At 50.0% G+C, this 12,917-nt stretch overlaps 1 protein-coding gene across 1 annotated transcript in view; it reads right to left on the reverse strand.

Annotated features, from left to right (window-relative positions):
• Positions 1 to 2,164: 2,164 nt before the first annotated feature.
• TMEM201 (transmembrane protein 201) overlaps positions 2,165 to 12,917 on the reverse strand; it is a 46,675-nt gene continuing 35,922 nt past the window's right edge. The window contains exons 8-11 of the mRNA XM_065421401.1: positions 6,548 to 6,619; positions 3,410 to 3,700; positions 2,697 to 2,828; positions 2,165 to 2,293 (exon numbers count right to left, since the gene is read on the reverse strand). Coding sequence (XP_065277473.1) covers positions 2,196 to 2,293; positions 2,697 to 2,828; positions 3,410 to 3,700; positions 6,548 to 6,619 — 593 coding nt within the window. The 3' untranslated portion in view covers positions 2,165 to 2,195. The remainder of the gene's footprint in view (positions 2,294 to 2,696; positions 2,829 to 3,409; positions 3,701 to 6,547; positions 6,620 to 12,917) is intronic.

Here is a 12,917-nt window from a genome sequence, read left to right on the forward strand (position 1 = left end):
GGGACACAAATCTCATCACAGTGAGGTTGTGGACTAGCCCAACATGGGAAACCGTTAATGCAAAATTACAAAGAGTTACTAATCAGCATACTGCATGGCCCACTATTTCTGATGCAGTTGCTAGTCTGAATCTAGGCCGTGGTGAAGGAGTTGCCTGGTAGACAGCCAGGCCAGAGCACCAAAGGAGGGTCCAGACAAAGCTGTAAAGTCAGAGATCCTGCTTCCACAATCTCTTGATAAGAGATACCTGTGGCAGTCAGTCAGTCTCCTGCATGTAACGAGAGAGAGGGCTTCGCTGATCAATAGGGCTGGAAGAGGGTTGCTAAGATAATGCAAGAATAGGTGCCAGCGACACAGGGAGAGCAAGACTTGATTTTCCACAGCTCGAGTCACCAGCAATAAAGGCCACCCACCTGGACAGGCAGCACATTGATTAGAGTGTTAGGTTATCACTTTGTTTGTCTAGGAGAGGGCATGATGGCTCAATAAGCAACATGAAGGAAAAGCAGTTTCTTAAAAGACCTGATCCCCACAATGAGGTGAGATTTTCAGATTAATGGGGAAGTCTCTTATTGCCAGCAGACTACCACGGTGGTTGGGTGTGGAGGAGGTGGAGGAATGCCCAAAGTAGACAGTAGCCGGGCATGCAGTGGGGAAGAAACATGGCAAGCGCAATTCAGTAGTTCCAGAACAGAAGATGGGGAGAGGTAAGAGGATTCAAGACCAAAAGAAGAACAGGACCAGGACAACAGGAAGGTTCTGGGCAGAGTCCTGTCATGCTTCAGAGGCCTCATCCTTAGTGTTAGCCAGGTCTCCTTTGAGCCATGGGGTTGGGATGTAGGAATTTAGACACTCGGGCCAACATTTTCAGACATGCTTAGTGATTTTGGGTGCCCAACTTGACACCTTAAAAAGGACCTGATTTCCAAGGATGCTAAACACTCACCCTCTGGGAAAAAAAATTACCTGGCTCCTTTAAGGCATCTCAAATTGGACACCCAAAAAATTGAGACTCTCAAAATTAGAAACTATTTTTGAAAGTCTTGGGCGACCACCATGGATTTTAAGGGACATCCTGGATGCTTAGCAGGTCTGGTGCATCTCTAGCTGAGAGAGACTTGCAGTTTAGCCAAGAAGGCAATACCTTAAATAGTGAATGATACAGGCCTCCGCCAACCACGAGGAGCCAGGCCTCTAGAATGGGGCATGTTATCGGACTCCTCCCTGTTAGAAGCGCTCTTCACACAGTTTCCAAAACAGTATGTTTATGTGGTTTACGGTAAGAACAAGCTGTGCAGCTCCCGATGTCAGCAAACACACCAGCAGTCAGAACTGCAGCCTGGAGCCCGAGGCACGATGCAAGCGCATCAGGGCGCATCTTAGGACAGTAGTATCGGCGCCTCCCGGCAAGGCGAAAAACGTGGGTTTGCTTTTCTGATGCAGACGTGCCCAGCCCTGCAGCAGCTGTACTGGTTTGAGCAATGGACATGAACTGTTACCAGGAGCCAGAATTGCAGGAAGGCAACTGGCTAGAGAGACCTCAGACAGCAGATTGGATGGATTACAACCCCCCCCCCACACAAACACCCCACTATGCAAGAGAATCACGGAGCAGCTTAGGTCCCCCCATGGGTTCCGGAAACCTTAAGGAGGACATAAAACCATTCATATAGAACGAACCAGGGAGAGTGAGAGGGAGGGAGAATAGGTGCCAACAAGGAAACCAGGCTGAGGAAACCATTTCAATAATCGAAGCCCAGGTCCCGCCTCTCGTCTCCAACTTATTTGTTCGAATTCTTCTTATTCCATCACCACCGTCCATCTGAGGTTGGTTAATAGGTGGGAAAGATGGGATGAGACAAAGCCAACCAGGTCGTTTACATCTTCTCCAGTTCATGCCACAGACCGATTCTTTAGAAAGAAGGTGCAAGGGACGTTCGCTGACCTTGAGCCGGGTATTGCAAAAAGAGTCCCACTGGCCACCTCCAGCATCACAGCAGCCCTTCGATACGTTCTGCTCAGAGGTGGCAACAGCAGTTGTCTGGTTCTGTGTCACTGCAGCCTGGCAGGCAGTGGTTGATAAGCAGCATGCACCTGTGGCACGGCCATAAGACACCAAAGCTGTGGTTGAATTGTTCTTGTGTCAGAGTCTCTTGGGAAGTAGGTGGTGCCAGAGAGAGCCGGGGCGGTGCAGGTCAGCGCAGGCTCTGGTAGAGGTAGGCTGAGGTGAAGATCGCATTGGCTGTCAGGCTCATGGCAAGGAGACCTCGGATAACGGAGTTACCAAAATGACCTTTGCAGGGGCGAGGAGAGGAGGGGGGGGGGGAAAAATGCCAGAAAGAGCCGTTAAGGAACTTGATGAAACAACAAACACAGAAGTCTCCCTTCCCATGCCCAACATTTTTTATTCGGCTCAGAAGTTGGTGAACCATGTTTCCAGCCACAATCCAGGCAGGAAAGACTCTGATGCACTTCTCCATTCAATTCTTTCCCATTCCTTTCTAATCTCACCCACTGTTTCCTGACCCAGGAGAACACTGTAGTGCTAGTGTTTCTCAGACGGTCTGGGGAATACGGAGACCCTTGTAGTGAAGGCACAGAGGAGATCTGCCGCCTTCGCCGGTCTCTGATGATTTTTGTTTGATTATTGCCAACAGTTCGTACACACTCACACACACACACAGCCTGCCACCCACCTCTCCAGCTTGCTAGGTCTTCTCCTTTGGTGGTCGTGTCCACCACACAAGTGGATGAATGTGACGAATTATCCTCTTTTTTGATGGAATTATTACTGCAAATACTCCCTCTTTCCACGACTGACCTCATATCTGTGAGAGGAGAGGAAGAGGCACCATGAGAAAAAAACAGATGTAATGGAAATGATAAACCTGTCACCAGAAGCGGATGGTGAAACATTGCAGAGCAACGCTGCACAAGAGGTTAGGACTGGAAGCGAAGACAAAAGCCAAATCCAGGAGCTCTTTGGCATAAATTATCAGTGTGAAACAAACAATCCTAGCACAACTGCAATGGCTGGATGAATTTCGGAAGTCAGAACGTAATTATCCAAGCTAGAATGTGGTCAGGACAATTGGGCTAACACCCGTAATCATGTGAAAGCATCTATGATAATCCAAATAATAAAAAATAAATAATAATAATGGGATCTTAAATGACAAGTGGAGAAGATCTTGGTTTCACCTCTAATCTGAAGGACAGGGCCTCGAGCAGTACAGTGGCCCCCTAATGACACAAAGGGCCATTGGATCCAATATGGACTCTCAGCTACTAAACCATCAGCGCCACTTGGGTTTTCCTTGATGGACTCCCCTCCCTTTGCCAACTGCTTAGCTTGCAAGCTGACCGACTGTGACCGGACTGGACTCTGGGGAAGAGGTCAGGAACGTACCATGCATTCCCCGCTCGTTGAGGTTCTTTTTCGGAAACGGGGTCAGCTCAGCAGCGAAGACGTTGCTGTCGGGGTGGGTGGGCTCATCCAAGCTGGTCGGCGTGTGCAGGGCATCACTCTGGGATGGAAAAAGCAGCAGCTTCTGCCCTTTCAGGTTCAGGCGTGCAGGACTGATGAGGGGCCGGCGGTAACGCAAGGAGCCTGAGCTGGAGGTGACGGACCCAGCCACCGAAGGTGCTGGAGATGGGATGGGGGATGGGGCGCAGCTTCCAGACAGCAGGGAGTAGTACTCTGAAATGGAGACGCGCCGGGGCAGAGAGAGAGGATTTAGGTTGGGAAATGTGGTAGGTGTGTTCTCCAACCAGTCTGCGAGAGGAGGGTGTGTATGTGTCCCTATTCATTTCAAAAAGTCCTTGCCATGCTATGAGTGACAGGAGCACCTCCTATACCACCATTCTTTACTCTGAGTACACACATTGTAAGATCAGGGCGGTCGGAATTCAAAAGTAATTCTCTGCAGAGCCAAAAACTTCTATCTTTGCAAAGGAACTTGGGAAAACAAGGCATATCATAGTAGTCCTCAGTTAACTCCATTAAGGCTCTGTCTATACACAAGAGTTGCAGCAATTTAATTAAGTTGATTTATAAAATGAGGTGTTAGATCTGTGCAACTTCGGTAGTTAGAAAAGGCTCAAGACTTCGCTCCATTTACATGGAGATGGTTTAAATTTACTGTTGCCTAACAGAACAGGTTAGAAGGTCAACTCTCCTTTCACTGAACTTTTCACCTCATGCAGCCCAGGTTCAACGCACTCAAATACCCCCATTCTTAATAGGTCCTGAAGCAGGCTGCCAGGCAGGCTTCAACCAACCAGACCCACAGCAGGGTGGGTTACTTGGCTCCACTCCAGGGAACTTTCCAGGTTTTCCTCCCCCATTCCCAGCGGCTTTGGAGAATACATGCAAAAAACCATGTGATTCTTCCAGCGTCGTGTCTGCCCCCGCCACCAACCAGGCTAATAGGGGCAATTCAGCACAAACACTACTAGACTCTTACCCTTTCCATCCTTTAAGGTTCCCCAAGCCATAGATCAGCTACTTCTACTGCACCATCACCCCAGCATCTATCATGGAACTCAATGGAGTAGACTCAGCTGGGATTTCTGGTACTGTAACCGTGATGTCACATCATGGTTCATGCTGGTGCATCACAATGGGATAACTTTGGAGGGGAGGGGAGAAGAACACTTAGAACAGGGGAGAAAAGGTAAGTTTGTAATGGCCTGACAGCCCCTTTGGGTCTGGTCGCTGGGCTCATTCAGTGGAGTTTACATTTTGCATGCAGCTTATTTTTAAAGGAGTGATTCTGGCAGGTACTTTGAGACTGTTTGAAGAGTACACCAGGAAAGTGGGGGGTGGGCAAGGAATTAACCCAGACTGCAGCTGCGTTTTGATTGTTAAAACACGTGCAGTACAAACTGGATGCAGAGGCAAGGAATCCAGACGGGGACAGAAGTTCTGTCTGGGGTCAGAAGTGCAACAGAGAGGTCACCGGTATGATGTGGCAGCAAACAGGCACAGCAAAGGAGTTTGATAATCAGTTCCTTGGACAGGAAAAAAAACTAAATAAAGAGGAAAAGAGCTGCAGATGGAAAGCTTGAAATTATTCAGAGTGATCTCAACTTTTAAATGTTTTCCAATATTTTTGCAGCTAACAAAAGAAAGTAAAGCCTGGGGATACCCACAGTAGCTTTTACCCTTTACTCTTCAGTTCTTCCTCCTCTTCCCATGCCTGACTCATCCCCAGTGGCCCTACATAACATTCACCTCTCTCCAAAGCCAGGTAACCATAACTGCATACACTTGTTGCAGGGCTAAAGCACTCCAGCCCACACATGCACCCTCTTCCTGTTCTTCTCTGCCTCAAGGGTGGATGATGCTACTTCTGCAGCATTCCCCGTCCCTGTTGGCCCAAGAAATGGAGAACCTGATCTCTTACATGGCAGCATGCTTTACTGCCACTGAGTGACTAAGCCAATTCAAGGTCCAGTGGTGCATGTAACATCCCAAGCAAGAGCAGAAGTCTCAGACCACACCCCAGTGGGCAACCAAAACCATTGCAAGTGGCCAGTCTCTGTGAAGAGGCCAAGGACTGAACGGGCATGGAGAGTAAGTTTCCCTCTTAGCTTTGAGGTGTTGCCCACCAGATCAGGGCTGAAATGCAACCTACTTGCACTGCTGCTGCCCAGGCAGCTGCCTGGAGCCTGCAGGGCTCTCTCTGGCACTAAATTTAGACTGTAAAAGTGTGTGTGTGTGTGTGTGTGTGTGTGTGTGTGTGTGTGTGTGTGTGTGTGTGTGTGTGTGTGTGTGTGTGTGTGTGTGTGTGTGTGTGTGTGTGTGTGTGTGTGTGTGTGTGTAATACTAGATTTCCCACCCCATTTTTTATTCCAATTGGATACCTGTTATTAAGCCATTTGCAATAAGGTTTTATAAAGGGCGATGAAGAGGACTCGTAGCTGTAGCACTGCTGATGCATCACTACACTAGCAAACCGTGATCCTGACTTTGGTGGGTGAGGGAACGGGGAAGGACTTTAGCAGTGGAGTTGCACTGCAGAGACCTTTGGAGCTGTATGATCTGGAAAAATAATAGTGTTTGGAAGTCACTCTGACCCTCACCCACTCAACAGGCATCATGTTCATGTCATGTCATGTCAATGTCCAAATCCAAGGAAGGCTGGTCTTGTGTTTAAAGCACTGCACTGGACACTGGAGATTTGGGTTCAGTTCTTGATTCTACTGCAGATGCTGTAGCCCATTGGGTAAGCCACATAACCGCTCCAGGCCTGATCTACAGAATGGGGAAGTAACCCTTCCTAGGTCTATCTTGTCTACTTAATTGTAAGCTTTTCCGGGCAGGGGTTGCCTTACTGTGTGGAAGTACAGCGTGATGAGGGTCTGAGTCTCAGTTCAGGCTACCAGGCGCTACTGCAATCTTACTAACGATTACTCTGACCTTTCATTGGAAAGTGGGCAGGAGGGAAGAGATGGGGAAGAAATAGGGTTAACCTTCTACCGTATGTTTTAGCAAATCATTTCAATCCCTGGGAGCCTCGGCACTGCAAGTTCTCGCCCTTACCTGATGCAGGCGACTCCTTGGACTGAGATCCCTGGGACGCCGGGCGGCTTCCACTGAACAAGTAGCCAGAATCTAAAAAGCAAACCAAAGAAACTCAGCACAAGTGCTAAATACCGTAGCAAGCACCAAGAAAAGCACCTGTATTGTCCAGCCTAACTAACACAGGTGACAAGGGGAGGCTGTAGTAGAGGGTTAATGTACCAGCTCCAGCAGCTTCCTCCCAAGGCTATTGCGTGCTCTGCTAGAAGGGGCTCTTCATAGCCCCAAGCTGTCACACTGTGGCTAAGGGGACACAGGCCTGACGTGCACAGGGGTTTGAGCGTTCCGTCATCCAGTCCACCCCTCTTTCTACAGAGCTGGCTTCCCCCCCCACCGAGGGCGACCAGAGGGCACGCTGCTGAAGACAAACTCAACTAACTTACGTGGACCCAGGCGGCCGGGTGGCATTCAGGGACCCCGTGTAAGTGACAGCTGGCGCATTGCCCTTGCGGAGGACCCCAAAGGAAAGCTGCATGGACTAGGGCTAAGCCACTTCTAGCTCTAGTTCCATAGGCAGCATGATCCTGGCCCCATTTGTTGCTTCCTCTCGGCGCCTCCTTTCTTCCCTTCCCTTAAATCCTTGTTAAAGCCCCTCATGACTGGTTCCCATAGCACCCCGCCCCAGGGCCGCCCAGAGGATTCAGGGGAACTGGGGCAAAATGGGGGAGCTGCGGTGCTTGTACTCACCCAGCGGCAGTCCGGGTCTTCGGCGGCATTTCGGCGGCCCTTCAGTCGCTCTGCGTCTTCGGCAGCACTGAAGGGGCCCCCGCCGCCGAAATGCTGCCGAAGACCCGGAGCGACTGAAAGGCCCCCCACTGCCGAAGACCTGGACCGCCACCAGGCCATGGCTCATGGGGCCCCTGAGGGGCCCAGGGCAAATTGCCCCACTTACCCCCCCCCGCCCCCGGGTGGGTCTGCCCCGCCCACAAGATAAGGCTCAGACCAAAAACCCATTTAAGACTGTGACGGAGTAGGGAGTATTGACCTGGGAATGTTGTGTGGGAGTTTTACTGGTACTGTCTGCATTGGTGCTGGATGGTGGTGGGATAGCAGGGTGTGACTTCTCTTGAGGGAGGATACCTTAGCACGTAACCTGAGCCCAGGAGGGGGTTGGGGCCAGGTGACACCTTCTGCCCAGGAAACTGGACAAATGCGGGAGGAGGAGCCGGGGTGTGTGGCTGGGTGAGACGGCTGGAGGGGGTTTCAGTTTGGAGCTGGCTGGGGAAAGAGAGGGAGGCCCAGAACCGGGGTCTGGCCTCAGGCCCCAAGATGGACCTGACTGAGGGATCCTGTTTTCTATAACTACAAGCTCTGTTTTGGACTGTGTTCCTGTCGTCTAATAAACCTTCTGTTCTACTAGCTGGCTGAGAGTCACAGTGAATCACAGGAAGTTGGGGGTGCAGGGCCCTGTCTCCCCCACACTCCGTGACAAAGACCCTATAGTGTGTCACCCCAGGGTCCTGCCCTCTGCCAAGTGAAGAGCCCTCCAGTTTCAATTCAATGTTCCCCCTTCTCATTCCCTGCCCTGCTGTGCAGTGTGGTGTTGAACAACTGTCACCTTTCCCCCTAGAAGGGGCTGCATTTCATTGACTGGCAAAACTAGGGTTAAACTATTTGGGATCAGAGAGAGAAAGAAACATACAGTATTATTACTACACCATATGTCTCAGCTTCCCAGAGAGTCTGAGCAATGGATGCATTGTGTCAGAGCGTTTCTGGTGACCAAGGCTGCTAAGTAACTATTTCTGAGTTGCATCCCCTGCCTTTTATGGTTCAGTTCTCCTGCCTGAGCTGGAAATGTTCAATGCTGTAGAGGGAGCCAGCACCAACTGAATGCCTGAGAAGTGCAAAGGCAAATCTAAGCACACAGAGTGCACAAGTCCCCCCTGAGGGATCCCTTCTCTGCCTAGCTGCAGGGGAACAGAGGCAGCCAGCAAACTTCAAAAAAGTTCTGGGTAGGAGGCAGGTTGAGAGTCCCACAGCAGCGAGAGAGGAGAACTTGTGTCCCCCCACACCATGTTCCCCAGACAGCCTCTGCACGTGCGGCACTCAGCATGCTCCTTTGCTCTACAGCTATGGACAAATGTGTGACCCTTGGTGCTTCCCAAGAGGATCTTTATCCTTGTTTGAGTTCCTCTGTATCTTAAATGAACACGAAGCTGCTGGCCTGACGAGGAGCTGGGGAGAGGGTCTGAGAAAGCAGCAGGAAGAGGAAAAAGAAAGAAGCTGGCAAGGAGACTTGTGGCTTAACTGACACCAGAAGAAGATTCTACCACTCTTTGCTGCACAGCACCATTTGCCAGTAACTTACAGGACTTTATTTTGGTGCTCATTACTTTCGGGATCCCACCTCTGCTCAAAAGATCCTTCCAGTTCTCTATGATTGCAAAAGGACAAACCGAGCCAGGATCTTTAGGTTCTAAGCCCTGTGCTTGGAGAGTCCCCTGATTTGGCACGGACTTTTGGATCTGGACCCCCGCAGCACCTTAAATGTGTTGCTGGCTCAGTGCTATTTTAGAAAGTATCAATACCAGCTCCCAGCAATCGCTTGCAGGTGGCTCCCTCACCAGGGAGCCAAGGGCCATTAGGTTCACATTTCCTGCCATGCATTTGCTTGTCACTATTTTAAAGGATGGAAGTTAGAGAAAAGATTCCACCTTCTCCTGGCACAACTGAGCACGCAACTCTCTCTCTCTAGATTCACATTCTAGTGACAGAATCACACGAATTTCCATCTGCGTCTCTGGATGTGCAGCGAGGAACCTATGGTAAAGATCAGCTAAAGCAGCTAGAACCAGGAGAGCCAAGCGTTATACCCAAAACCTCAGGCCTGACATTGTCCTTTGGGACAAAGCTATTTAAATAAATATTGTTAGAGGTGCCAAATGGGTTTGGAGACTGAAAGCCCTGTTATGCGCCAAAGAGATGCAGGGCAGACAGGGCAAGCTTCCATGCACTGCTCAGCCCCTGTGCCTCAGCCTGGAGCTGCAAAGCCATGCAAAAGTATGGACCACACAAGGATGGTGGAGCGGGGGTGGGGGGGGTGGGAAGAATCACAGCTGCATGGCAGATTTGCACCTGCTGTTCCCAGTTGTAAAGGACTAGGAAGAAGGATGCTGTGCCAAAAAGCCACCGTCCTGCTGAAAGGTTTTGCATGGCTGTTCTTTCAACTGCTCCTGATGGATCCAGGAGAGCTGCTGGTAGCACTGTGGTGTTATTCTAGAAAGCATCAGTGGCTTGGGCTCTGACCCTTGATAATCACTCACTGACAGGGCACGGCAGAGCTTTCCTTGGATGGAGAGTGGCGTGTCCTTGCTGGTTTCAAGAACAATTTAAGCCGAGGTTTAATGCACTGGTAGGAGAGACTCTTTCAGCCGCCTTATAAATCTTCCCTGCACTGCACAGACCCTTGTCAGAAGCCCTCCCAGCCAAGCGGTACAAAGCCGGGAGACTCGGGGATTGCAGCTACAGCTGTGTTTGTGCACAATAAAACCAGACTTAAAAAAGATGGGCCAATCCTCTGCCCCATCAGTTTGTAGTGAGAAAAAGCAGCCTTACCCACAAGCAGATGTACGCCAGTGAGAAACAGGAAAATCGGGGCTAGTTTACACAACGAGTTACCGCTCAGCAAGCTGGTGCACTGCAGATTCACGCCCGCCTGGCCGTGCAGTAACTGGTCATGTAGACAAGCCCTCAGTCTCGGATTAGGATAAGCTAACTTAGCCCTGGTCTACACTGGGGGGGGGGGGGGGGGGAAATCGATCTAAGTTACGCAACTTCATCTACGTGAATAACTCGACTAGACGCGATAAATCGATCCCCGCTGGATCGATCGCTGCCCGCCGATCCGGCGGGTAGTATAGACATACCCTAAGTGACTCAGGCCCTTTTTGTTCAGTTACTTTAAGACAGAGACAGCTCTACACTTCTTCCCACAACCACGATCGTCATTAGCTCACGCCCCCCCGTCATTGGCCCAAGAACTGAGCTCTTTCACTCTTAGACGATTCCACAATAGGTGAAGGTTGAGCCCACTGGATGGGCAGCGTGCAGGGGAAGTTTGCATCATTGCTGCCTGGGTTGCCCTTATTTTAGATGTCTTCAAGCTGCAGAGCCAGCAAGTTTGTACCTTTGACTAGCACCAAATTCACATTAAAAAAAAAAAAACCAAACCAAAAAACGGCGCCGCTTTGCAGCCTGGTTCTCCCCCACCTGAAGAGATTTAAACAGTAATTATTATTATTTAAACTCAACAGCTCTTTTCACCTGCCTCGTCCAAACACGTCCCCCTCCCCCCCCCCAAAAAAAACCACCACAACAACCCCAGAAAAAGAGTGGGTGTGTGGGAAGCATACATTTAAATCGAGACAGACCCGGATCTCAACACTGAAATGGAGACCACAGGCTGGGGCACTTGTTAGGGTGTTTAAAAGACCTCAGAGACACTCAGAACTACTACCAGAGCGGGTCTGGGACCGGGGTATGGAATACAAGACCCTGCTGATGGCTGTAAGTTCTCCCCAGACTCTTCTGGCTCCAGTTACAGCACACTGGTCCAGACGACAGATTTGAGCAGTGTGTTTTACACTTCTGCTGCTAAGGAGGATGGGAATGCCCCACTCTAAGGCTCTGACTTTTATTAAGCTTCCTACCTCCCTCCCCCCACCAAAAAAATACTTCTAACGCATCGTACAACCACCTGTGGGTGAAATATTTGCTTCCCCCCTCCACCCTCGAACAAAGGCAATTTGATCTCCCACAACAGCTGAGTTGGAACAGGGCTCCCACCGAGGGCAAGGACCCACACTACATTGATTGCCATCCAGCTCCCGAAGAAAAGTCTCAATGATTGATCTTTCCCTCTCTTCACAAGTGTGGAGGGTAAACTTTTCTAAGCTGCCCTAAGAGACCCGGATGCCCCTTTATTAGGAATTGGAAACCAGAGGCTTTGAGGAGAAGATCTAGCCCACCCAGACATCTTGAGGCAGTGCTTCTATCAGAGCACACTGCGTTAGGGGAGAGAGAAGTTAACAAGCTGGTTACTTCCTGGTTTACAACCTTACATTTCACGGAGATCCATCCTGAGGAATTCTGAACGGATACATGAGCAGTCTAGAGTCCAGTGAGATCTTCTAAATACTTGAAGGTCTGAAAGGGCGAGCAAAACTCAGACCTGGTCTACACTAGGAAATTGGGTTGGTATAGCTACATCACTCAAGGGTGTGAAAAATCCACACCCCTAAGCAACATAGCTAAACGGACCTAACCCCCAGTGTAGACAGCAGTAGTTGGACAGGAGAATGCTCCCATTGACTTAGCTACTGCCTCTCGGGGAGGTGCATTACCTAGGCCGACGGGAGAACCCATGGTGCAGCTGGGCCACTACAGAATTTTTCGTGTAGATGAGCCCTGAGTCAGGGAAAGCTGGAGCTTTAAAAAAACCAGGAGACTGTTAAGCAAGAGTCACTTTTCAAAGACAGGCTCAATCTGACAGTGGGTAACAAGTTAACGTTGCTCTCTGCAGCTTACCTCAAACACCCTTTGGAGGGATGGTTCAATGGTCTAAGGATCAGATCTGCAACAAACAACTCCCTGGGTCCACAGGTTCAAATCCCAGAAAGGTTGACTCTGCCATCCCGGCCTTTGCTACTGGCCTGTTACTGAGACAGACACCGACACTGACTATAAGGCAGGATCTTCTGTCCAAGGGAGGGTCCCAGCAATTGCAGAAGAGTTGGGAAGACTTTGACCTACTAGGGCCCCATAAGACTGATGGGTGACTCCTGGTACGTTTAAATGTGTTTATTGTTTTTATTATGTTTTCTCAGTGATGTTTTTGCTTTAGGAATAAATGTGCTTGCTTAGAACAGCAATTTATATGACTGGTAAATCACACCTGTCATTGCCCTCGGAGAGAAAGCAAAGCATCAGCGCTGGCCACTAGGCAGTCTGACTTGCTGGGGGTATTACAGTGAAAGGCAAGGGGCTGTGGAGCCTTAAAACCCCTGGGCAGAAGGCAGTGGAAACAGGGTCCCTACCCAGAGACAGGCGATGGCAGTTCTGAGTCCTGACTGGGCGCTCCTGGAGTGGACTATGGAGGGAGGAATATTGGTGCAGTTATCCCTGATACTGGGATAGCCGTGCTGTGGGGCTGAGATATTCCGACCGCTGCCTTTTGTTTCAGCAGTGGGCAAAGCAAGCCCTGTGCCTGCAGCTCATGGAGAGCTTTGGGTTGAAAGGCCCTAAAGGAGACATAGTGACACTTTTGAAATACAAATCTGAGTGACTGATTCTCTCCTCACATGATTTTTGTGATTACAGATACTGAGAA

Source organism: Emys orbicularis, chromosome 22, assembly GCF_028017835.1.
Source record: "Emys orbicularis isolate rEmyOrb1 chromosome 22, rEmyOrb1.hap1, whole genome shotgun sequence".
Taxonomy (NCBI): Eukaryota; Metazoa; Chordata; order Testudines; family Emydidae; genus Emys; species Emys orbicularis.